Source organism: Canis lupus, chromosome 3 (genome assembly GCF_003254725.2).
Source record: "Canis lupus dingo isolate Sandy chromosome 3, ASM325472v2, whole genome shotgun sequence".
Taxonomy (NCBI): domain Eukaryota; kingdom Metazoa; phylum Chordata; class Mammalia; order Carnivora; family Canidae; genus Canis; species Canis lupus.
Genome location: NC_064245.1, coordinates 71,832,960 through 71,855,846, shown reverse-complemented (window position 1 = coordinate 71,855,846; position 22,887 = coordinate 71,832,960). Strand labels below are relative to the sequence as shown.

Genomic DNA, 22,887 nt, shown 5'->3' with positions numbered 1-22,887 from the left:
AGTGGGAAAGAAGACCAGCTTCAACCCGTACATCATCACCTTTGCTAACATACAGGGACTTGGTGCTGGCACAACAACACGCTCATCCCTGCACACTTTCCATCCTTCACAGAGAGAGACCCTCCAAGAACTCTAGAGGAATGGGACACTGTTTTACATGTAATGGAATGCCAGAGTAGGCTGTGGGCCCCTAGGAAACCTCTCAGCTTCCTGTGTCCGTTTCCCCCCACCCCGTGTTAACTTCACAATAAGCTAAAAAAAAAAAAAAAAAAAAAAAAAAAAAGGTTTTAGGGAAAATGTTTTATAGGTGCTACATTATTTATCTCTGTGACAGTAAGAGTGCTTTAATGCTGCTCAAGGCAGCAGGCCAGATACTGCTGCTCAAGGCAGCAGGCCAGATTCTGAACCCTCTGCAACTGCTTGCGGGGGTTGGGGGGCAGCAGCCGGGGCAAGGAGCAAGCAAACCACCCAGTGTTCCCAGCAACATGGGGGCAACTTTGAAGCCCATGAATATTGACATAGAACTCTGGAGTAAGCATAAAGCCTCTGCTGGCTAAAGCCCAAATCATTTTAACCAGGGTTCTGGATGCTAACTAAGCCCGAATGACTGGGCTTTAACCAGGGGCTCCAGGAAAGGAAGATTTGTATGACTGGACTCCAGTGCTTCGTTCCCATTCTGGCTGAACTAGGGAGGGAGGGGGGTTGCTTTAGAGGGAGCACGCCTGGGATTGGCCTCCAGCTGACTTCGTTCACACAGCAGCAAAAATCCATTACTCACCATTGCTGACGGGACTATAAGAACCCCACGACAGTACAATTTTGTAAAGAAACTGTTGGAAGACTAAAATTATACTTTATGTTTAGCCAGAGCTGCAGGTTATCGAAGCAAATTTTTTAAGATTTATTTGGGGGGTGTACACGCATGAGCTGGGGGAGGGGCAGATGGAGAAGGAGAGAGAGAAACAATCCTTAAGCAGACTCCCTGTTGACCACAGAGCCTGACCTGGGCTTGACTCAGGGCTTGATCTCACAACCCCGAGATCATGACCTGAGCCGAAATCACAAGTTGGACATTTAAGCGACTGAGCCACTGCCCTCAAAGCATTTCTATAACATCTTCTTTGGTCCTCACAGTAACACTGTGAGGTTCCCAGAATAGGCAATAGCATCATCCCATTCTACAGGTGAGATAAGCAAAGTCCAGAGAGGTTAAGTGACTTATTCAAAGTCACACAGCTCATCACCAACGAACTGGAGCTAGAACCCAGGTACTCCAGCTCCTACTTCATACACTTTCTACCTGAAGCATGGCCCTGCAGGAGGGACAAGGACACTGGCTGGTTTTTCCTCTTTTGTTATTCTCTGCGAGTCAACTACCTGGGATCACCAATACAAAGCAAGCAAACGAAAACAAAAAACAAAACAGGCACAAAAAACCATATTTTGTATTTTCTCTCCATCTCTGAAAACGGTTGCACATCTTCAGGATAACTTGAGCTAGTGGTAGAGATTTCCCACAATAATCACACAGGAAACCAGAGAAACAAACCAGATGTGCTTGCCAGGCCATGGGAAGGCCCACTACGTGGACAGGCAAGCATCAGGAGAGTAAAAGCTTGGGCATGGGAGCCTGGCTGCCTGGGTGCAAAATCTCGGCTCTGCCATTTACCAACTGCGGGCAAGTCACCTGAGATTCTAACCCTCAGCTTTGACTAAAAATAGAAGAAAGAAAGGAACACACCTCACAGGGCTTGTGGGAGAGCAGAACAGCAGCGGTGCTGTGTGGGCGTTTGTCACTGCCATTGACAGAGGTGCCAAAGGAGCCTGAAAGGCAGAACCCTGAGCGTGCCAGTAACAGCCCCATACCACCTCGGTCTATGTGTGCCTCGCAAATACCAAATGCTCAGTGAACATTAGCAAACACCATGGCGATTTTATTATCAGAAAGAACACAGAAAAAGAAAGAGAAAGAAGAAAGAAAGAAAGAAAGAAAGAAAGAAAGAAAGAAAGAAAGAAAGAACGAACGAACACAGGCTTGAGAGTCTGTCTCACTCAGGTTCGAATTTTAGTTTGTTTACATAATGGCTTTGTGATTTTAGGAAAGGGATTCCGATTCTGTAAATCTCAATTTCCTCATCTGTAAAATGGAATAATAGTTATTGCCTTCCTTGCAGGGTTGTGTGGAGAATCGGATGGCCCACAGCATATCACACACCCAGCAGGGTGCTCAGCACATAGACAGAATCAGAGTATACTGTGAGTTTTCTTCTTCACCCACCCTCTACCATTCCCAAAGGACGACAGTCTACACTGGATGTCCATTCGTGTCACTGTTTCCAGATCTCAACTAAAACATGGTGAAAATGCAGAAGAGTATCTGAAGTAACATGGATGAATTTTATGTAGAATTTTATGTTACTCTGTGAGTAACACTGGTCTATAGCATTAGTGTAGAGGGAAAAAACTGAGCACAGTCTATAAATAAGCTCTAGGTTGCTATAGATCTCATCTGAACTCATGGCTCTAAAAAAAAATCATGGCTGTCATAGGAAGGGCTTTTTGAGCAATCATATATTCTTGGCCCTAGGTCCATGTGTCATTTATGTGGGCCAACTTCCCAGATTTGCTAGAGATGGGGGTCACTGCTGCTCAGACTGACCATTGGTAAGGTGGCTGGAGCAGAAAAGTGGGCCCCAGGTAGGAACCTGTCTGCCCCTTCCTGAGCAGCAAATCTGCTAAGAGAATGAGAGACTATAATAGAATCCAAAGGGACACATCTCTGCTCCGTGCCAATAGAAAGCGAACTAAAAGATCACCTGGCTGGAGATTTCGGTTAAGAGTATGTTGGTTCAATAGCTAACCATAATCTTAATGAAGTTATTTTTAAGGTCTCAAGGTCAATTGAAATTATTTTTTAAACTAATTATTTTTAAAGATAAAACTGACATATACAACATTGTGTCGGTTTAAGATATACAATGTGTTGGTTTGATACATTTATGTATTATAATATGAATACTAGCATAACATTAGTTAAAATCTGTATCCTATCACCATTATCTTTGTGTGTGTGTGTGTGTGTGCATGTGATGAGAACAGTTAAGATCTAGTTTCTTAGTAACTCTGAAGTTTATAATAAAGTATTATTGACTATGATCACCATTTGGTGCATTAGATCCCCAGAGCTTCTATCCTACAGCTGGAAGTTTGTATCCTTTGACCAATATCTCTCCATTTCCCACACCTTTGAGCCCCTGGTAACCACTCTGTTTCTACAAGCTTGGCTTTTTCAGATTCCACATGTAAATGATGTCATACAGTATTTGGCTTTCTCTCTCTTTTTTAATATTTTATTTATTTATTCATGAGAGATACAGAGGGGGTGGGGAGAAGCAGAGACATAGGCTGAGGGAGAAGCAGGCTCCATGCAGGGAGCCCGATGTGGGACTCAATCCCGGAACTCCAGGATCACGCCCTGGACCAAAGGCATGCGCCAAACTGCTGACCCACCCAGGGACCCCAGTATTTGGCTTTCTCTGTGTGACTTATCTCACTTAGTATGATGCCCTCAAGGTCCATCTATGTTGTCACAAATGGCAGGATTTCCTTCTTTCTCATGGCTGAATGCTACTACTACTCCAGTGTGTATGTAAATCATGTATATATACTTATATACACCACATATTCTTTTTTTTTTTTTTTTTTTTAATTTTTATTTATTTATGATAGTCACAGAGAGAGAAAGAGAGAGAGGCAGAGACATAGGCAGAGGGAGAAGCAGGCTCCATGCACCGGGAGCCCGACGTGGGATTCGATCCCGGGTCTCCAGGATCGCGCCCTGGGCCAAAGGCAGGCGCCAAACCGCTGCGCCACCCAGGGATCCCTACACCACATATTCTTTATCCATTCATCTACTGACACTTAAATTGCCAGTTACAATTATTCATATGTTATTGCTTAGTGAACTGACCTCAAACATTGCCTTCAACATGAAGCAACTGAAATCCAATGTACAGTTACAAGTTCTCTCTTCCAGCAACATTGTCACTGTCGTTCTTAAATGAGACCACCATTTTCTCAGCTGTATTGTTTTCTTTTCCTCCCCTCCCCAGTCTGATGGACCTCACACCAGCTGACACCTAACAGCTGTTGAATAAACAGATGCCAAACAAATGGATGGATGAATCCGTCCTGGAGAACTGTGGAGAACTGTCACTCTTGGTATCAGAGATTGACACTAAGGAAGCCAGACTATGAAAATGATTTCCTTATAAGCAGCAGAGCCAGCGGTGGAGGAAGAACTCAGATTCTGATCTTTGTGACTTCACACTTTGAGGAGGCCTGCAAGTGAGGGGAAGGTATGGTTCAGCTAAAATGACTCAGCATCTGAATAATTCTGACAGCCCGGTAGGAGGAGCGACCATTTCTCTATAAATTTTACTAGCCGCAAAGAAATGAGAAATGTTTGCATTACTACCTCAGTACTGGTATTAATTTTGAACTGACAGCCCTAAGAGCACAAGGTCTGATGTCTGTTGGCAATTTTCTAGGTAGTCTGGACATGCCAGCATCAGGACCCCCAGCACTTGACCAGCTGGCCCTTCCTGGAAGACCCAGCTCTGCTGGATGAAGGCACTGCTGCTGCTTCTGCCTATGGCTGCTCAGTGCTGTGACTAGCCATGGCCCAAATTCTCTGCCAGGATCCCACAGGGCCGGGTCCACACACCTGCTGCCCCAGCATTCTCCTGGATGCTCATCTCCACCACTGCTGCTGGCTGCTGCCCGTTCACCTCACCTGTTTCCTGCCGCCTTCCTTCAGGGAAAGAGGAAATCTGCCTTTCCTTAATTAGCCTTCCTGGGCATCCGCCACCACAAGGTGCAGCTGCCAATGATGGAGAACAATGCATCTCATTTCAATAGCGCCCTTCAAAACTCAGGGGCTACATGGCTGCCAATTCCTTGACTGCTCATTCAGACAAGTGTAGTGACCAGAAGTTAATAAGGGAAGGGAAGCCATGGTTCTGCCAGCAACACAGCATTATGTTTGGCCATGTTGGCAAATAAAGGGAGGAAAACAGTTTTAGAAACACAAAAGCTGTCCTCTGGGCTAGGAGTTAAAATGAACATCCAAGGCCAATGGCTCAATGTCCGAGAATGAGCGTCAGCTCTGCTCAACGGAAAACCGTGCTGAACTAGGGTCAGGAAGACTGGCTTGGAGTTCTGCTCTTCCCAGACAAGTCATGCATTCTTGGGCAGATCAAGTTGCCTCTCTATGCTCCTCCCATTCCTCCTAAAGCTTGAATGAGATAGTCTGTATTTTCTCTTTGTGAATGTCAACCTAAAAGCCACACATGAGAGGATGAATCTCATTCTGCCAAGACTTGATATGTTCATCATTGGCTCTGTGCCTTGGTTTCTTGATTCAACTGTGTTGATAATGCCCTTCACTAAAGACATTTTTGTTGAACAACTGAAATGTGGGAATGACATTTACCTGCAGCTTGTATGTTCCAAAGATGGCTGCAACAAAGCTTCCCGTCCTATGTACTCTTGCAATGTGACCTTGCCATGCTCCCTTGAGAGGCAGAGACCACGTCTCCCCCATTGGTCTAGGTGGAGGTCTAGGTCTAGGTCTATTCCTCAGCAAGGAATAGCCTTGTCTCACCCGGTGGCTTTAGCTCCCTGCTTCTTGGAAGCCAGACCCCACATGAGAAGTACACTGCCTACCCAGGGACCACTACTGTGAGAAAGCCAAGCCACATGGAGAGACTCTGAAAGATGAGATGCCAGGCGATGAGAGACAGAGAAACCTAGGAGCACGGAGCTGCCAGGCATGTGAGTAAGAAGCCATCTTGGAAGTGGACCCTCCAACCACCCCCCGCTGGCCTCTATGTGGATCAGAAAAGAACTGCACTACTGAACCTTTCCCAAATTCCACAAAATCACAAGCAAAATAAATGGTTGTTTTAAGTTATCAAGTTTTGGCATGGTTTGTTACATAAGTTTACAGGAATAGATAACGGCAACAACGCTATCTGTAGCACTGGACAAATATGATAAACTTTTCTTTGAGTGAGAAAATGTGTGTGTGTGTGCACTGGAGCAAGAGGGGGTGGGTATGGGGGAGAGAGAGAAAGAGTCCTTAAGCAGACTCCACACCTGGCTCAGAGCCCACGTGGGGCTCTATCTCACAATCCTGAGACCATGACCTGAGCTGAAATCAAGAGTCGGATGCTTAATTCAGGCGTTCCCAATGACGAATGTCCTATTAATAGATCTGTTCCTAAAGGCACTTGGTGAACATGAACACAAATTTGCATATAAAATTATTTTCAAATATTCTGCATTTACATTTACTGAATGGGGAAGAATCACTAAATCCTGTTGCAGTGCAAGTACCCTTAGGACTAGGGTATCAGCTTAGGTATTGACTCCTTCTGGGAAACCACATGAGCCACCCCTTACTGTCAGCCTGGGTCGATGCCCCTAGCACAGTGTCCATTCATGACATGGTAAGTCACATTTAGAACAATGCATCAAATTCTCCTGTTTGTTGTCTGCCCCTTGAAGCAGGAAACATATCTACTCCTCTTTAGACAGGAATAGTAATAATGGCTAATGCATAAAGAATGCTTATTACGTGCCAGGGATGGCTCCAGGCACTTGAGATATATCTTATGTTTATAATATATCAAGCAACATCTATGCCATTTAATGGGAAATAGGTACTATTATTATCCTCACTCTACAAAAGAGGAAACTGAGGTACAGAGAGGCTAAGCAACTTGCCAAGGTCACCCAGCTAGTAAACAGCAGAGTCTGGCTTTAAACTCACGCAAGTCACAAAATCCCCAGAATGCTATTAACCACTTATCCTACAGCCGCTCCTTCAGCATTGTATACTCAATAATTGTGTTTGATAGAGTTGAAGGAATCGCAACAGAAATCAAATCCAACCTTTTCATACAGATCAGGATTTCTGAAAGAAAAACCTGTGCCACATGAATCAAAGTCAATTATGAGAACTATACACAGACATAAAATCCCATACTAATGCTAAGTAATGATAATGAATGTGCTACACAGACCCCAAATAAATCTGAATGAGTAAATACTCCCTACCCCTTCCTGTTTATCTATTCGTGCTAATCTAGTCAGTAGCCACTAATCTAATTACTTCATGAAAATCTATGCTAATAGGAACCAAGGGAGGGCACAGATAAATAAGGCTCACAGAGGAGTATTAGAATTTCATGTTCATTCATCACTCACTTCAGAAAGTTCCTCCACCAAACCCACCATTGAACTGATTTGCATCATCTCCATCCCCCTCTCTCCCCCCTTCTGGGGCAGGTTGTAACAAAAGAGTAAGCAGACAAGCAGAGCTTACACAAAATCCAGCACCTGGCCAAAAACCCCCCAGGCAGCTGAGAACTGGTTGCAAATGGGCCATAACAGAACAGGAAAGTGCTGTGTAGAAAGGTTAGGTCGGCTTCCCTGCAGAAGATGCAGGAAAACAATGCTTTATTGATCAGGTTTCAAACTTTTTAGTGTTATGACTCTTAAGTGTTGTTGGGTATAGACCAGCAGCAGCAGCATTTGGAAGCCTAACAGAAATACAGTCCCCTTGTCTTGTCCCTAGAACACCTGAGTCTGAATTTGTCAACACATGCAGGGGAGTTTAAAGCACTGCAAAGGACTGGACCACATGAGTTGGGGTGTCGGTGAAAAGAAAGGGGGAGCCTGTCCTCAAGCGATGACCTTGCAGTTCCGTCACCCAGACCCACCTCTGACATCTCTGCTGCCTCCATCCAAAACATCAGGGCCACCTAAACTTTACCCTTAAAGAAAGCTTAGGGAATTAATAACTGGGAGTGGGTGCAGACACTTTCCTGGGCTTCTGAGTCAAAAGCATCTGAGTTCAAGTTCTACCTCCACCAGTCACTAGCTGTGTGACAAAACAAATTATGTAACCTGTTCAAAGCATCAGTTTCTTATCTGTAATATGGGAAAATAAACACAATGCCTGGTGTTCACAGGAAATCTGCATGTGAGTGCCTGTGTGCAGAGCATAGGCTAAGTGTGTTTGCAAAGGAGGAGTCAGCAGCCTGTCTCCAGCCCTGGAGAGCAGTAAGCAAGTTACTCTTTCTTCCCTTCTCCAGCTCTTGAAGATAGATGAGCCTAAACGATGGCATCTCCAGATGCCATAGGTCAGGACTGCTACATTTTACCTGGAATTTCTCAGAACCAGGGTGACTTCTGAGACGATCACACATTCATTTTACAGATGAGGAAGGTGAAGGTGGAGAATTAAGGAATTACCCAATTCCTTTTCTACAGACTTCAGAGGAGAATGTCCTAAAGGGAGTTCTAGAAGCCTCTCTTCATAAATATCCTGGAAATGATTTGTTATACACTAAGCCAGGGTGGTCCAAGGCCCATGAGACCTGGCTTTGAGTGCCATCTCTACCACAAACCGATTGTGTGACCCTCAGAAAGTTATTTACTCAACTTTTCTGGGACTTACTTTTTTCACCTGTAAAGGAGGCCCTTTAGATCATCTCCAGCATCCCTTCCAGCTATAAGCAATTCAATGATTCCCAATGAAAGGTGGCTCCCGCCCATTTCTTTAAAGATGTAATTTTCAATATTGCCCACAAGGTGGCGGAACGGCTCCTTTACAGAAGTCCAAGCAGAGCGACACAAAGGAGGAAAAAGAACTCTGAGAACCTAGCATACTTTTTTCAAAGGATTAAGTTTTCTACAATTTAACTATAAAATGTTATTCTGGTGTTGATCATTATAATCAAGGGTTTGGCCAGAAATGTGCTACAGGCCATTAGAAAAAGACAGTTTTGGGGCTTCTGATTGGCTCAGTCGGTTAAGCATCTGCCTTCTGCTCAGGTCATGGTCCAGGGTCCTGGGATCCAGCCCCTCATCAGGCTCCCCGCTCAGAGGAGAGCCTGGAGCCTGCTTCTCCCTCTGCCTCTGCTGCTCCCACTGCTTGTGCTCTCTCCTGCTCTCTATGTCAAATACATAAATAAAAATCTTTAAAAAAAGTTTTATGGGGTTAAATTTGGATTTTAAGGTATTTAAAGTAGGATGAATAAGAGGTCAGATAGCAAATTAATGGGAAATTAGAAATGCAAGTTATCTGACTTGCACCCAACCGACTGCCCAAATAGGGCAAGGAGTTGCCTTCCTGACAAATGAAGCACAAAAGGCAATTATATATAAAAAGTTTGTGTACACAGGAATTTCAAAAAACATTTTCACATGGAAAAAGTAATACAAAAGAGAGAAAGAAATGATTAAAGAAAAAAAAATATTTGAGATTACAATAATGAAGAATGTTTCAAATCTAAAATGCATAGACACTTATACAAGTGGTACCCTGAATTAGATCTTGGAACAGAAAAAGGATATTAGAAGAGAAACTGATAACATCTTAATAAAGTGTTTAACCATTTGGTGCTGTTAATTTCTCAGTTTTGACAAAATGTACTACGGTTATGTAAGATAGGACGTTAGGGGAAGCTGGGTGAAGGGGAATTGGGAACTCTCTGTACTATCTGTGCAACTTTTCTGTATATTTGAAATTATTCCTAAATAAATATTTAATCTACAAATTTCATAGAAAAATAAGCATAGAGGAAGAAACAGCCAAGAATGGACAGAAACAGAGTTTCTTCATAAAGCAATGTCCTGTCTTGATAATTTAAGAAGGGGAAATTTTAGAGGACACAGTAGCCCATGTGCAATAAAACTAGGCTGAATAAATTAAAATGACAACGCCTAGAGTTAAAGTGGGCAGTGAACAAAGAAGCGTATTCTAGGACATGACTGGTGGAATTATATGCTGCTGTATCCTTTCGGTAAAGCAATTTTGCAATAGGTGACAGAGTCATAAACTGATAGCCTCTGACCAGGGAGTACCAGTTTTAGCAAACTATACCAAGGAAACAAAAAGATAAAAAGTCACCTAGTTTTATGAAGTTGTAGCTCTGCTCTGCAGTGCTAGAAGTTGCTCCTGTGGCCACTGGGTGCCTAGGTGGATTACGGTGCTATTAATTAAAGTAGCATTATATTAATGGAGTTAAGAGTGACACATCTGATAACTGTAGAAAGGAATATATGAAATAATTTTTTAAAGATTTTATTTATTTGTTTGCGAGAGAGAGTGTGTGTGCACAGAAGTACGAATTGGGGGAGACCAGAGGAAAAGGGACAGATTCCTTTCTGAACGAAGAGCCCAATGTGGCACATGATCCCAAGACCCTGAGATCATGACTTGAGCTGAAATCAAGGGTCAGACACCCAACTGACTGAGCTATCCAGCACCCCTGAAATGATTTTTAAAGAGCTCATGACATAGTATCCTAGATTGGGTCCTGGAACAAAAAAAGGACACTAGTGGAAAAAAATTGAGAAACTGAATAGGGTCTATAGTTAATAATGTGGTACCAGTATTTATTTATTAACTTTGATTATTATACTAAGATTATGAAGATGTTATTTGGGAAAACTAGGTGAAGGGTATATGGGAACTCAATCTCTGACTTTCTGTAAACCTAGAATCATTTTATTTTATTTTTTATTTTCTCAAAGATTTATTTATTTATTTATTTATTTATTTATTTATTTGATAGAGAGAAAGAGAGAGAGAGAGAGAGAGAGAGAGGCAGAGACACAGGAGGAGGGAGAAGCAGGCTCCATGCAGGGAGCCCGATGTGGGACGCGATCCCCGGACTCCAGGATCGCACCCCCTGGGCCAAAGGCAGGCGCTAAACCACTGAGCCACCCAGGGATCCCCTGTAAATCTAGAATCATTTTAAAACAAAAAAATGAAGACCTCAGAATTATATACAAACACACATTACTCTCAACTACAAAAGAAATTATTGCACAAAAATTTAGGTAGGCTTGAAAAACATTTTCAAAGTTTTAAAAATACTTTGCTCTTTGGTGAGGGGGTTAGGGAGGTCCTTGTGTGCGTGTGGGGTGGGGGTGGTGTGGTCATTTTATGTTGTCACTGCTATTTAGAGGTTTCCTTGAACAAATGATTATCAAGGTGCCCAGACTCAGTGGCTGGAGAGGGTTGGGAAGTACCACATCCTGATACCCTAAAAATGATTTTAGTTGTTTTAGCATGTACGCTTCACTCAGGAAGGAAGACATTTTCTATAATAACTTTTTAGTAATCAGTCCTTAGGGGCTATATTTATAATTCCATGGCACATGAAATTAATTTTTTTCCCTAAAGAGAGGATAGTTTCTGCTTATCTGGGGGGACTTCAGTTTTCTAGCTGTTGGCAGACTGAAGGAATGTGAAGGGTTATCTAAAGAAGTAACTGACTTCCACAAAGGACTTGAACATCTCAAAAATCTAGGTCTTTGCCACTTCTTCCTTCTTAGGTGCCCTCAGTGACATCAAACAGGCATTAAGGGGACAGATGGCAAAGCACAGCACACACTTGTGTTGTGCGGAGGACTCCTCCAAAGTGACTGCACACTGAAGTTAGTTCAAAACTCATCGGCTTCTTCAAAATTGGTAAAGAATAATTTCATTTAGGGCTGCTGGATTTTAAAATAGTTGTAAATCTGACAGAACAGCTTGGTCTTCCCTGCAAGGCATCCTATGCCTGGAATTTCCATTAGCAGGTAGCGGGACCATGCATCCAGAGGGGAAACACACAGCCAGACTCCTCAATTTCCTCAAAGGAAGGTCAACCCCACTGGGTCCATGGTGAATTAAAGTGTGTAGATTTGCCAATCACCAGCGATGCAGCCTATCTCCACTCCAGCCCCCTTGGCTTCCTCCTGTTTTAGGACCAACCTTGACCATAAGCCTTGTTGAAACCATGCTACAAAGGGATGGAAAAATCCTGCAGCCCATCCCTTCCACTTCTGGAGTCCAGTTCATCACTGCCTCAAATCAGACCCACAAGCTAGTCCACACTGTCATAATCTTCCACTAGTTCACTTGAAATGAGTTTTGCCTGGGTGTTTGTCCTTTGCTTCCAACGAGTCATGCTATAAAACACCGACTGACAAAACCCAAATTTCCATATATCTATGTATAGTTGGAATATTACTGAGGACACATAATTTGGTGGTTGCCCCTAAATAAAGCTCCAGGTGAGGTTTTTTTTTTTTTTTTTTTGATTGAGGTATAACTGACATATAACATTATCTTTGTTTCAGGTATACAACACAATGATTCAGTATTTGCATACATTGCAAAATGATCACCAAAATAAGTCTAGTTAATATTCATCATCATATAGCTACAAAACATTTTTTCTTGTGATAGGAGTTTTAAGATATATTCTCTTAGCAACTTTCAAATACGCAAATGTATGAAGAATTTTCTTTTCTTAAAGTCTCGTGAGTGTGGGCTCTGTAGCCACGTGGCCTGGATTCAGATCCTGAAGCTATTTACTTACTAGCTGTTTAACCCTCTGTGATTCAGTTTCCTCATCTGCAATATAGAGATAATGATACTCAGGCCACTGAATTTTTGTGACGATAATTGCCAGGAGAGATAAAGTCTTAAGGACAATGCCTGGAAAAAAGTGAACACTCAACAAACATTATTACTGTTACTTTATAAAGAAGCACTAGAAACACTCTTACACACCATAAGGAACTGGGAGGTTTTTGCCTCATGTACAGTGTGATACATGTAACAGAGGGTTCTAAAACGCTCTGCCCTCCCACTACGCTGGGGGTCTTCAACAATGACAGTGACTCTCTACAGCAGGGGGACCTGCAGAATCCAGGGTGGGTGGGATTAATTAGAAGCACATATAGTAAAAAAAAAAAAAAAAAGCACATATAGTGTGCAAACATCTCGGGATTCTCCATTGTCCTAGGGATTTGTGCCATTTACCCTAAGAAACCTCAGTGAAAATAATCACCAAGAGGCACAAAAAAATGAACCTGCAGGTCAATTTCCATAACTGTGTGGAGTCGTATGATTTGAAAAACTATGTATTTTTCCTTTTCCCTAGTCTGATCTTTTCTGACCCTTGTCTATTGCCCCAGCACAGACAGATGTACTGATTATTCCTTTACATTTTCTGTGCCTTAAAAGAAAAAAAAGCATTTGTTCTTATAAGTTTTCTAAGGTCTTATATAAAACAAGGTAGGATATAAAATAAATAATCCCATACATGCACTTTCTCATTTAGAACTCAGTACAGCTTCAGTAACTAATGGCAAAACCAAATGTCCTCATTAATATGAACAAATTCATAATAGGTGTTGGAATAGACACGTGGGTACCAGCAAGGGGCAGATAAAGAATTCAGTGAACGGTGCCACTGGGAGGTAAAAAGAGAAAGCACAACTTGGGTAATACTTCAACCAGGCCTTCGGTCCTGGTAACAATCTCCTCTCCCCCAGCAACTCACCAGCCCTGCCCACTCGTCAGTTTTGCCATCCCTCCCAGCACACCATCCCTCCCAGTGCGCCAAGTGCACCATCCATCCTAGCACACCAAGTGCACCATCCCTCCCAGCGCACCAAGTGCACCATCCCTCCGAGCATGCCAAGTGCACCATCCCGCCCAGTGCACCAAGTGCCCCATCCCTCCCAGCGCACCAAGTGCACCATCCCACTCAGTGCACCAAGTGCACCATCCCTCCCAGCACGCCAAGTGCACCATCCCTCCCAATGCACCAAGTGCACCATCCCTCCCAGCACACCATCCTCCCTCAGCACCAAAACTTCCCATCACAGCTGGCGCTTCAGGAAGGAGGAAGAGACTGCCACCCACCCCGCCTCCTCGCCTCCTCCAGCCTTCGGGGAGAACCCTTGTAAAACAGCTGGTAGCAAAGCAAATGACTCCCAGCCCACCTTCCTGTTTTACTACATCCGCTCCCTGCCATAAAATTTATCTTTAAAGGCCAGCATGTTAGCAGCGGCCCAAGGACTTGTTCAGAATGCCACTGGCTCTAGAACACCTTCGTGCTATGAGGCTGCGCTTAGAATGTAGCGGAGCGGACTAGGAGCCCTGGAAGGAGGGAGGAGGTGTTCAAAGGCAAGCAGATGATTCGCCCAGCACAGACAGCAGTATGGCAGTTTCAAGGAGTCAAGGTTTTGAAACGGCATGGTGTTTCTCACTTAACTACTACTAAGGGAGCTTATTTGCTATTTTATTCATAGACACAAATCTGCTTTGGGAGGGAGAAAAAATATCTAGGACCAGCTACATAATTTGCAAGTGGAAATGTAATATGCAGAATGAAAATGCAGAGCCCCTGTTCAAAAGGCAGGGGGGAAAATGCCGTAAAAAGTGTTGAAACAAAATTGTTGCTTTTCTTCTACATTCTCTCTCTTCAATCACTATGGTGTGTTTTACTAGGTATTTAAAGTCGCTCTCTTGGGCACAGGTCATCTGCAGGGTAAGTGCAGACTCTTACAAATGGCCCAGGGCCCTGCCCACCCTGCATGGACCAACACCTCCTGGGTTTCCCATCCCACCTGCTGCTGGACTGATGCTCCTGTGCCCTGGTCAGGAATGGGGAAACTGAGTCAGGAATCCTCCCCTTTTCTGTGGACCCATCTCCCCTACCCCGATGCGCAGCAGATAGGTGATCCTCAAGTGTACTGCAACATCTGTGCCAGGACACACTGGGTACCCGGATTGGGAGTGGGCAGGGCCTCACCCCCACTGAACACACTGTTAAGCTGTCAGTCTTGGCTGGGGTGGCCACTACTTTGCCCTTCCTTGAGATGCCATGGAAGCACGTGTGCCCAAAGCCAGCTCTCTCCAAGCTCACAGTAAGGCTCCTACTGGGGTGGAAGGCAGTAGTCATTGCTGGACGGATGCCCAGATGAGGATGTTTGGCAGGGCCTGAGGTGCCAAGAATAAGGGAAACAAACAGTTGAGAACCTCTCAAGGAGGCAGGGAGGTTGGGAGGTAGCAGGACTATTCATAAGGAGAGGCTCCAACTCCCCGCTGCATGCTCCATCGCCCCATTGGACTTCACTTGCAAAAACACAACTCCAGACATAAAATTATTAAGAATTTCAAGATGGTGATCACCCAGCATTAAACCCCAGGCATGGGACCCTGTGCAACTACACTGGCCACATGCCCGTGCTGGCCTTGCTGGCATCCCACCAAAAGTCCAGAAGCAAAAGCTCACTCTTGTTTTCCTATTGTCAATCAGGCCTGTGTTTATGAAAGACACAGTGCAAGTGTGAGGCTGTCCTAGACCAGGTGGGCGTGAGGGGTCTTGCAGCACCTGCCGATTGCCCCTCCCATTGCTCTGCAAGGCAGAGCCTGGTGTATCTTTAAAGGCCTCTGGAGCCCACTCATTCGAACAATAATTTTAACTTATTACACTGCACAGAACTGATGTAGTGAGATATAGGCACGGTCTAGATGATTATGGAAATCCTCCCAAACCTACCTTGGCCTAGGGATTTATTTTAAGTATTGAGGAGATTAGGAAAGAGAGAGGATCGAGGAATAATCACTTAGTAAGTAGCTCTGGGTTAATAATTTATAAAAACCAAGCCATTTCCAAAGTCATTACTTTGACCACTGAAAGCACATTTCTCACAAACCTTGGCTTCTGGGTCACTATTGATACTGCAAGAATCATCATCATCAGCATGTGGGGCATTTCTAGAAAGAAAAACAGAAAATTGGACTTAGAATTCTATTATAAACTCTAGCCATGAGAAGCCACACATTATGGCAGGCCTTCCCAATGCCCTACCTGAGTTTCAAAGACGCATAGCGGAGTGTTGCTCCTTCAAACTCTTTTAAACTGGGGTCCGGGTTGACTGTGGCTGCATGCAAGTCCTAGAGGAAAACAGATCCCTGTTAATGGAGAAAGGGGGAGGCCCCGTGATGTGGCCTCAAATATCAAGGGGGAGAAAAGTCCTCCCGGCATGAGGCAGAGAGTGTATGTGAGCTTAGGCAGAAAAGGGCATGCAAGGACTGCTGGATGCTGGCTCGGTGCAAGCCCCAGTTCTTACAAGACAACAGGGAACCCGGGGCAATCAGCTTGAAATCATTCACAACAGGACACATCAAAAAAAAAAAAAAAAAAGGCAACATGTGTGTGAGCTGGACATCCCTAGCAAAAAGCCCCATCACTGCGTCCCTGCAGAATGGATGATATTCATGAAGAAGAAAAAGATACAGCCACAGCCATGCAGAAAGGACAAAATATTAAATGATCTGGAATCTGACAATATACTTGCCTTCCAAATGTCACTATTAATCTTTCCCCCATTCAGAACAGCAAAATCACTCCATGGCTGTTTCTAGACATATAATTATTCACATAGGAAAAAAGCACATTGATTTAAAAAAAAAAAAAAAGGAAAGGAAAAAAAAAGGAAAAAAAAAAAAAAACACAAGACACCGTTGTTAGCATTGATATTCACAGGACAGGTTACGGAACAAATTCACTCTACCAGCAGCTTGTTAGCTGGTTCTAGATCTAGATTATCACCTGAAGCCTTGGATGGGGGAGAGAGACGGTGCTCGACTTACTTACCATGGAAATGACTGACCACCATTAGTGGTCAGCGTTAGATCTTCTAAACGTGGCCTTCAAAGCACACAATATGCTTTCAAGGATCCAGTGCCTAGCATACCTAATTCCACAGGAATTTTTTTCTCTCCCGCTAACTAAATAGAACTCTCTTCAGAGATGGGGCTGGAATTAGGGATGGTCCCTGTCACTGTGCAGATTTGAAAACTGGGAAGGTCCATGGCCCAAGGCATAAAGACCTGGGGCCCAAATTATTTTCATGTAAAAGAAAAAAGGACAACGAAAGGGAAGGAGGGATGGTCAGGAGCGCAGCCTTGATCTCAACATCTGACCTAATCAAAAACCAGCTCTACACAATCTAATGTAAGTTCTTCAAATTCATAAAAAGCTCCGCTTCCTTGCCACACCAGCTTCTTCACAAATTAGTATTTGATCACGAAATGATTTTGTAAACATGATCACAGAACAAAGCTCGAAGCCCTGCCTTGCTGGGAGAATGCTCAGAGTAGATCTTTGAATCGAAACAGCCCTTCCATTGCCCTCAGACAACAGGCAGTGCTGTTGGTTTTTCTTCCTTTCTACCATATTGAGTGAATATTCAAATATTTTTTATCTAACATTTGGGGGAAATAAATGAAGCGAACAAAACCCAGGGACATCCTTGTGAACGTGTTCCACGGATCTGTCAGGTGAATAATTGCTTTTCTTGGATAATAAATCAACAATGGAGACTTTTCACTCAAGTCACTTTCAACTACAGTGTTTTGAAAATGAGAAGGGAATAGTGACCCATGATTTCTGCTCATGACATTAGTATAATTTTAAACCCACTAGAGGCAGAGGCAGCTAAGTTCAAATGTGCCGTGTGTTGAGAGATACGTCCATTTAACTCAGCAGGACTCGATGAGTGTGGAGTCACTGCAAATATAGATTTATCGTCACCACTGCACAGCTGGTGTCACTGCTGCTTTCCCTTTTGGACTAAGCACCCGAACTGCAGTTTTTGGAAAAAAAAGTAGAACTCACACCAGTATACCTACTTTTTAAAAAAAGAATCTTTTATTGAGGGGGGCGGGGGGAGGAATGCTGCCCAGACCTCTGTCTTTATCCTACCCCAGCCCCCAGAGCAGTGCTCAGTTTTCACTGAAGAGAAAATTAATAACATAGGAGGGTCTACTTGTTAGCTGAGGATATCCGTGAGCCCCCTGAAATCACGGTGGGGTTCTGTGCATGCACGTTTTCCTGGGGTAAAGATCCCTCACTTATCTCATATTTTCAGAGGGGCTGACCAAGCAAGGTTTAGAGTCACCACTGTAAGTGTAACTCATAGGACCTGAAATCCCAAGAATTTTAAGCTAGAGTTTGTTTTTGTTTTTCCCCCAAGGGAAAATAAGCCTACTTGACCCAAATCATCATCACTGTTTACATGTGAGCAATATGTGTTTTTTCATTTAAGTTGAATGTTGACAAAAGGATATCAGATGGTGAATTAGTAAGACTCCAGGTAATTATGTTCTTGTAGAGAAATTTAAAAAAAGAAAGTGTGTCTGACAAAAGGAATCTGAAATCAAATTATCTTCAACAGGCACTGTTTGGGGACTAGAAAGTATTTTTTCAAAAAGCAAGTATTCAGAAAAGTCTTTAGCATTTAACTAAAGTCGTTCTCTGTGTGCATGGTTTAAGCAAATTTTTTTAATGTATTTACTTTTTGGATGTTGGGTCTCTATAATGTAAAAGTTGATTATAATTCTAAAACTGTATGAATCCAGCTCTTATGCTACAGAGATGTGAGTCAGCTGGCAAACTTCCAACAATCACCTCTTACAGATTTAAATAAACAAAGGTCATATACAGCAATTCTTCAAAAGCTAAAATAACACGGGGATTCTCAAAGGAACCCTTTAGTACAAAACTCAAGTAAGGCCTAACATAACAGAAGTTATGACTAGAACAAAAGACTCTTTACTCTCCTCTTAAAAGCACTCATTTTTAGAAATTCCCTCTCCTACATAAATGATCATAAGTTTTCTTTTTTAAAAATGAAGGGCAACAAAAGACAAAAACAATCCATCTTGAGTTTTAAAAACCACATATTCTATTCACCTGTTTGGTTTTGTTTTGTTTTGGTTTTTAAGAGAGAATACATTTTAGCTAATCATTAAAAAAAAAAAAAAAAAAACCAACCCAAAGAGATTATTTGGTTCTATAGAAAATCTGCAGTCTGCATGGCAGGAGTGAGAGATGAAAGAAGAGGTGAGACAAAGAAAAAGACAGTGAGAGAGGGAAAGGCAGGTGGGCTCTAGGTCTCAAGGACAAAGACTGACAGACAGGGGAAAGGCTGGTGAAAGAACAGAGACCATTTCCCATGAGCAATGACCTCCCAACTGATCATATTTCAGGCAATGCAGCTCAATCTTTGCACCGTGGAAGAATGTTCTGGTGCCAGAGTTATAGATGGGGACATATTGTCCTGGTGCTTTTCTTGATCTTGACCAGGTGAAGCACACCTTCACCTAATCAAAGTGATGACACTGAGTTCTGGGAGAGCCTTGGAGCCTTAGCTCCTCAGTGCCGGTAGTATCCCTGGGGACTGACCCACCCCTAGAACATGGTGCTTATTATGACCCTTCATGACCTTTCAGCATAGTGCCCCTCATGATCACACAGCAGAATCCATGTGAGGGTTCCCACTAAGGGGCATCTAATCGTCTAACCTTGACTACTGAGGGTTTTCTTCTTCCTCATATCTCTTCTGGGATCTTAGAAAGTAATGCTACAAATCATACAAAAATGATACATCATCCTGCTGGAAAAAAGCTAACACTGGAATTGACAGTGTCAACAGCATGTTATTGAGGATGGGGTCTGAAGGGATGGGGAAGTTTCTAAGAAGTGATATCAAAATGTAACCTGGAGAGCAAGCCTGGAAGGTGAACCTGCTGAGAACCAGGCAAAGAGGAAAGCAAAAGAATATTCCCTAGCGACTCTGATGAAAGCTACAATCATCACCTTCATGTGCCCTTCAGAAGGTCTGCTGCAAAAGCCCAGGTTGAAATCTTGCCTCTGCTCTCATCTGCTCTGTGACCTCAGTTCCTTGTCTACGAAACAGGGCTGAGAAGACCTCACCATCAGAGTGTGGACAAACAGATCAAGAGCATTATCCTTTATCTTAAGGACTGCTGTCCGAAGGTGCCCAAGAAATGGCAGTTCCCATATCTTATGCTCTCTCCTTCCACAGTGGAAAGAAAAAAAATAAAGCCATTTGTAAGAATAAAAAATTGGGGGACCTATGGCCTACAAAGTGTTATGAATTATGCTTCTTAATCCTCTTCTGTCAGGACTTGAACCTTGGTACGTGTGGCCTTGATGATAAATGGCAGAGCACTCGATATCTTGGCACTCTAAGGGACAGGCCAGGTGATATTAATGAGCATTGAATCCCTAGATGTGTGCACATTTTTAACTTCTTTGTAAAATGCTTTCTGTGTTTTGTTGGATGCAACACTTGTCAGAAGAAGAGAGTTATGGTTTATAATGCAAACATAACCCAGAGAAGAAGAAGGAAGGAAGGAGAAAGAAAAAGAAAAAGAAAAAAGAAGAGGAATCAAACTAGTAAACAGACCAACAAATAGCTGTGCAATTAAATTCATCTTTGTGAGCCAGGGGAAGGTCAGGAGGCCCAGGGCTCTAGTGCCTGTGTTGCTGCTACAGCAAGTCAACCAAGAACTCACTCAGCTATGAAACTGGCTTATTCCTTCACTCAGCAAACATTTCATGAACTTCACCATGAACCAGACACTGTGACAGGTGCTGGGGATGTAAGATGAGGGGACAGGTCCTGACTCTCCCCCGCTGCCAAGGAGGGAGACTAATATGCTCCAAGTAATACTACTAGAAGGGATGCCTGGGTGGCTCAGCAGTTGAGCATCTGCCTTCAGCTCAGGGCTTGATCCTGGGTCCAGGGATCGAGTCCCACATCGGGCTCCCTGCATGGAACCTGCTTCTCCCTCTATGTCTCTGCCTCTCTTTCTGTGTCTCTCATGAATAAATAAATACAATCTTAAAAAAAAAAAAAGGACACTCTGGAGTAAGGGCCTTTCAAAGGGGAGGGATGGGAGCAGTAAGTCCCAGGGGAAGCTAGGAAGAGTCCAAAAAGGAAGTGACCTAAACAAAGGCAGGGAGACTAGATTCATTAGAAGGCCCGCCCGCTCTTGTACTTACTCAGCACAGAATCACCTGGAAAGCATATGATAAAGGCAGATTGCCAGGTCCCACCCCTGGAGAGTCTAGCTCAGTGGCCTTGGGTAGGACCAAGGAATCAAGATATTCTATAAGGGTCAGCAGTCACCTTGGCTGCCGTCCTTGGCCCACAGGCTAAGAAATACAACCATACCATTCACTAGGCCCTTCTTGAAAGTTCTCGCTGCTCATGATTACTTGATTGGGTCAAGAAGTTCAGTAAAAAGATGAAAGAAGGGGATCCCTGGGTGGCTCAGCGGTTTAGCGCCTGTCTTCAGCCTATAGGGCGTGATCCTGGAGTCCCAGGATCGAGTCCCATGTTGGGCTCCCTGCATGGAGCCTGCTTCTCCCTCTGCCTGTGTCTCTGTCTCTCTCTCTGTGTCTCTCATGAATAAATAAATAAAATCTTAAAAAAAAAAAAGATGAAAGAATAGCTCTTCTGTGTTGTCATTTTATTTCTAAGTATATATGGAATTCCACAGGTTCTAATGTAATACATAGATTTTCCCCTCCTAGGGAGTTAGTGGCTCAGGCCCCTGACAGAACCCAGGAGTAATGCAGCAAGAACAGAGCAAATTATGATCAAGAAAATTATGATCAACGTTCTGAGAAACAATTCCACCTCCCCTGCTGCAGACCTACTTTCTCCTCCACACTCCTCTCCTTAAGGAGCCAGGAGATACCTTCAGTAGGACACATTATAAGGCAAGAGTTGCCTATAGGCCAACAGTGATTCATAGAATATTCTGTGAGGCGCCCTCTTCTCTCTAGAATTTGACATCCAGGGATCCCTGGGTGGCGCAGCGGTTTGGTGCCTGCCTTTGGCCCAGGGCGCGATCCTGGAGACCCGGGATCGAATCCCATGTCAGGCTCCCGGTGCATGGAGCCTGCTTCTCCCTCTGCTTATGTCTCTGCCTCTCTCTCTCTCTCTCTCTACGTGACTATCATAAATAAATAAAAATTAAAAAAAAAAAAAGAAAAAAAAAGAATTTGACATCCAAGTGATTTGGAACAAATCAATGGATTGGTGGGGGAAGGGGCGAGGCAGAGATCATTCTGGGCCAAATTTCAATAGCAAATGCTTCCTGGCCCGTTTATAAACTTTAGAAAATATTGCTGGCATACACAGAGGAAACATTATCCACTGCGCTTAGCACTTCCCCAGTGATCTCTGGAATGTGAAATGTAAAATTTTCAAACTGTAAGGAAGCTTTCAGTCCTAAACTTTTGTGAAGCAGAGTCAACAGATTTGGCACTTACTTGATTTTCTTTTCCCCCCCTAAATGAGCTCAGGGAAAAGCTGAATAAAATATGCATTTCTAAGTTTCTTCTCGTCCTTAACATTTTGCTTTCTCTCCTGGTTCCAAATTAGTTGAAATAGATTCTATTTAGGGATCAAAGAAATGGTGTCAGAGAAATAATCATTTCTCTTCCGCTGTCATTAGCACCTGAGACACTGTTATCAAGAGAAGTCATTTTCTAGAAGGCTCTGCATATGATCCAGCCTGATGCAGAGATGTGAGACCCACCAAGCCCCCTGATAGGCAGTACTGTGAGGCCTGCAGTAGGGTGGGGGTCAGCAGACCTTCATTCAAGCTTGGCTCCACCACTAATAAGCATGTGACCTCGGGCAAGCTTCACGTCTCAGAATTGTCAAATGTAAAAAGGGAATGACAATGACAGTACCAGACACATAAGGTTTTATTAGGAGTAATGAGAGAAGGCATGACCTTGGCACCATAAATGCTCCATTACCCTCGGTGCTTCTGGTTTAATATCCATGTCAGCGTCTGCATATTCTGGGTATATGGGAGTCTGGGTCTCTCCCCAGCTCCCCCTCCTCTTCTCTCTACCGGTTCATACATTTGCTTCTATGATTTTAATTTACTGCCTTTAAATGTGCTTGGTTCATTGACATAATGGCCTTATGGACAGGGGGATAATGTGTATGAAGTGAACAATCAAAAGGCTGAGCTGAAGAACATCTATTCCACTGGTCTTATTAAAGTGCTGGATACGAGTGGTGCTCTCTCTGAAACTTAAAATGGCGTATCTGTTAACAAAGTTCCCTGGAGGGTTAAGGGTCAACACGATGGCATGGTTAACAGCAGAAGTAAGGAATGAGACC

At 43.5% G+C, this 22,887-nt stretch overlaps 1 protein-coding gene across 12 annotated transcripts in view; it reads right to left on the bottom strand.

The window, feature by feature from the left end:
- Window positions 1-22,887, bottom strand: part of APBB2 (amyloid beta precursor protein binding family B member 2) — a 375,499-nt gene that overhangs the window by 97,403 nt on the left and 255,209 nt on the right. For 9 of the 12 annotated variants that reach the window (XM_049108650.1, XM_025438365.3, XM_025438364.3 and 6 more), the window contains 3 exons: window positions 16,225-16,287; window positions 15,735-15,820; window positions 15,580-15,640 (listed from right to left, as the gene is read on the bottom strand). In XM_049108650.1, coding sequence (XP_048964607.1) covers window positions 15,580-15,640; window positions 15,735-15,820; window positions 16,225-16,287 — 210 coding nt within the window. The remainder of the gene's footprint in view (window positions 1-15,579; window positions 15,641-15,734; window positions 15,821-16,224; window positions 16,288-22,887) is intronic. The other 3 variants (XM_049108653.1, XM_025438369.3, XM_025438368.3) reach the window with 1 other exon arrangement.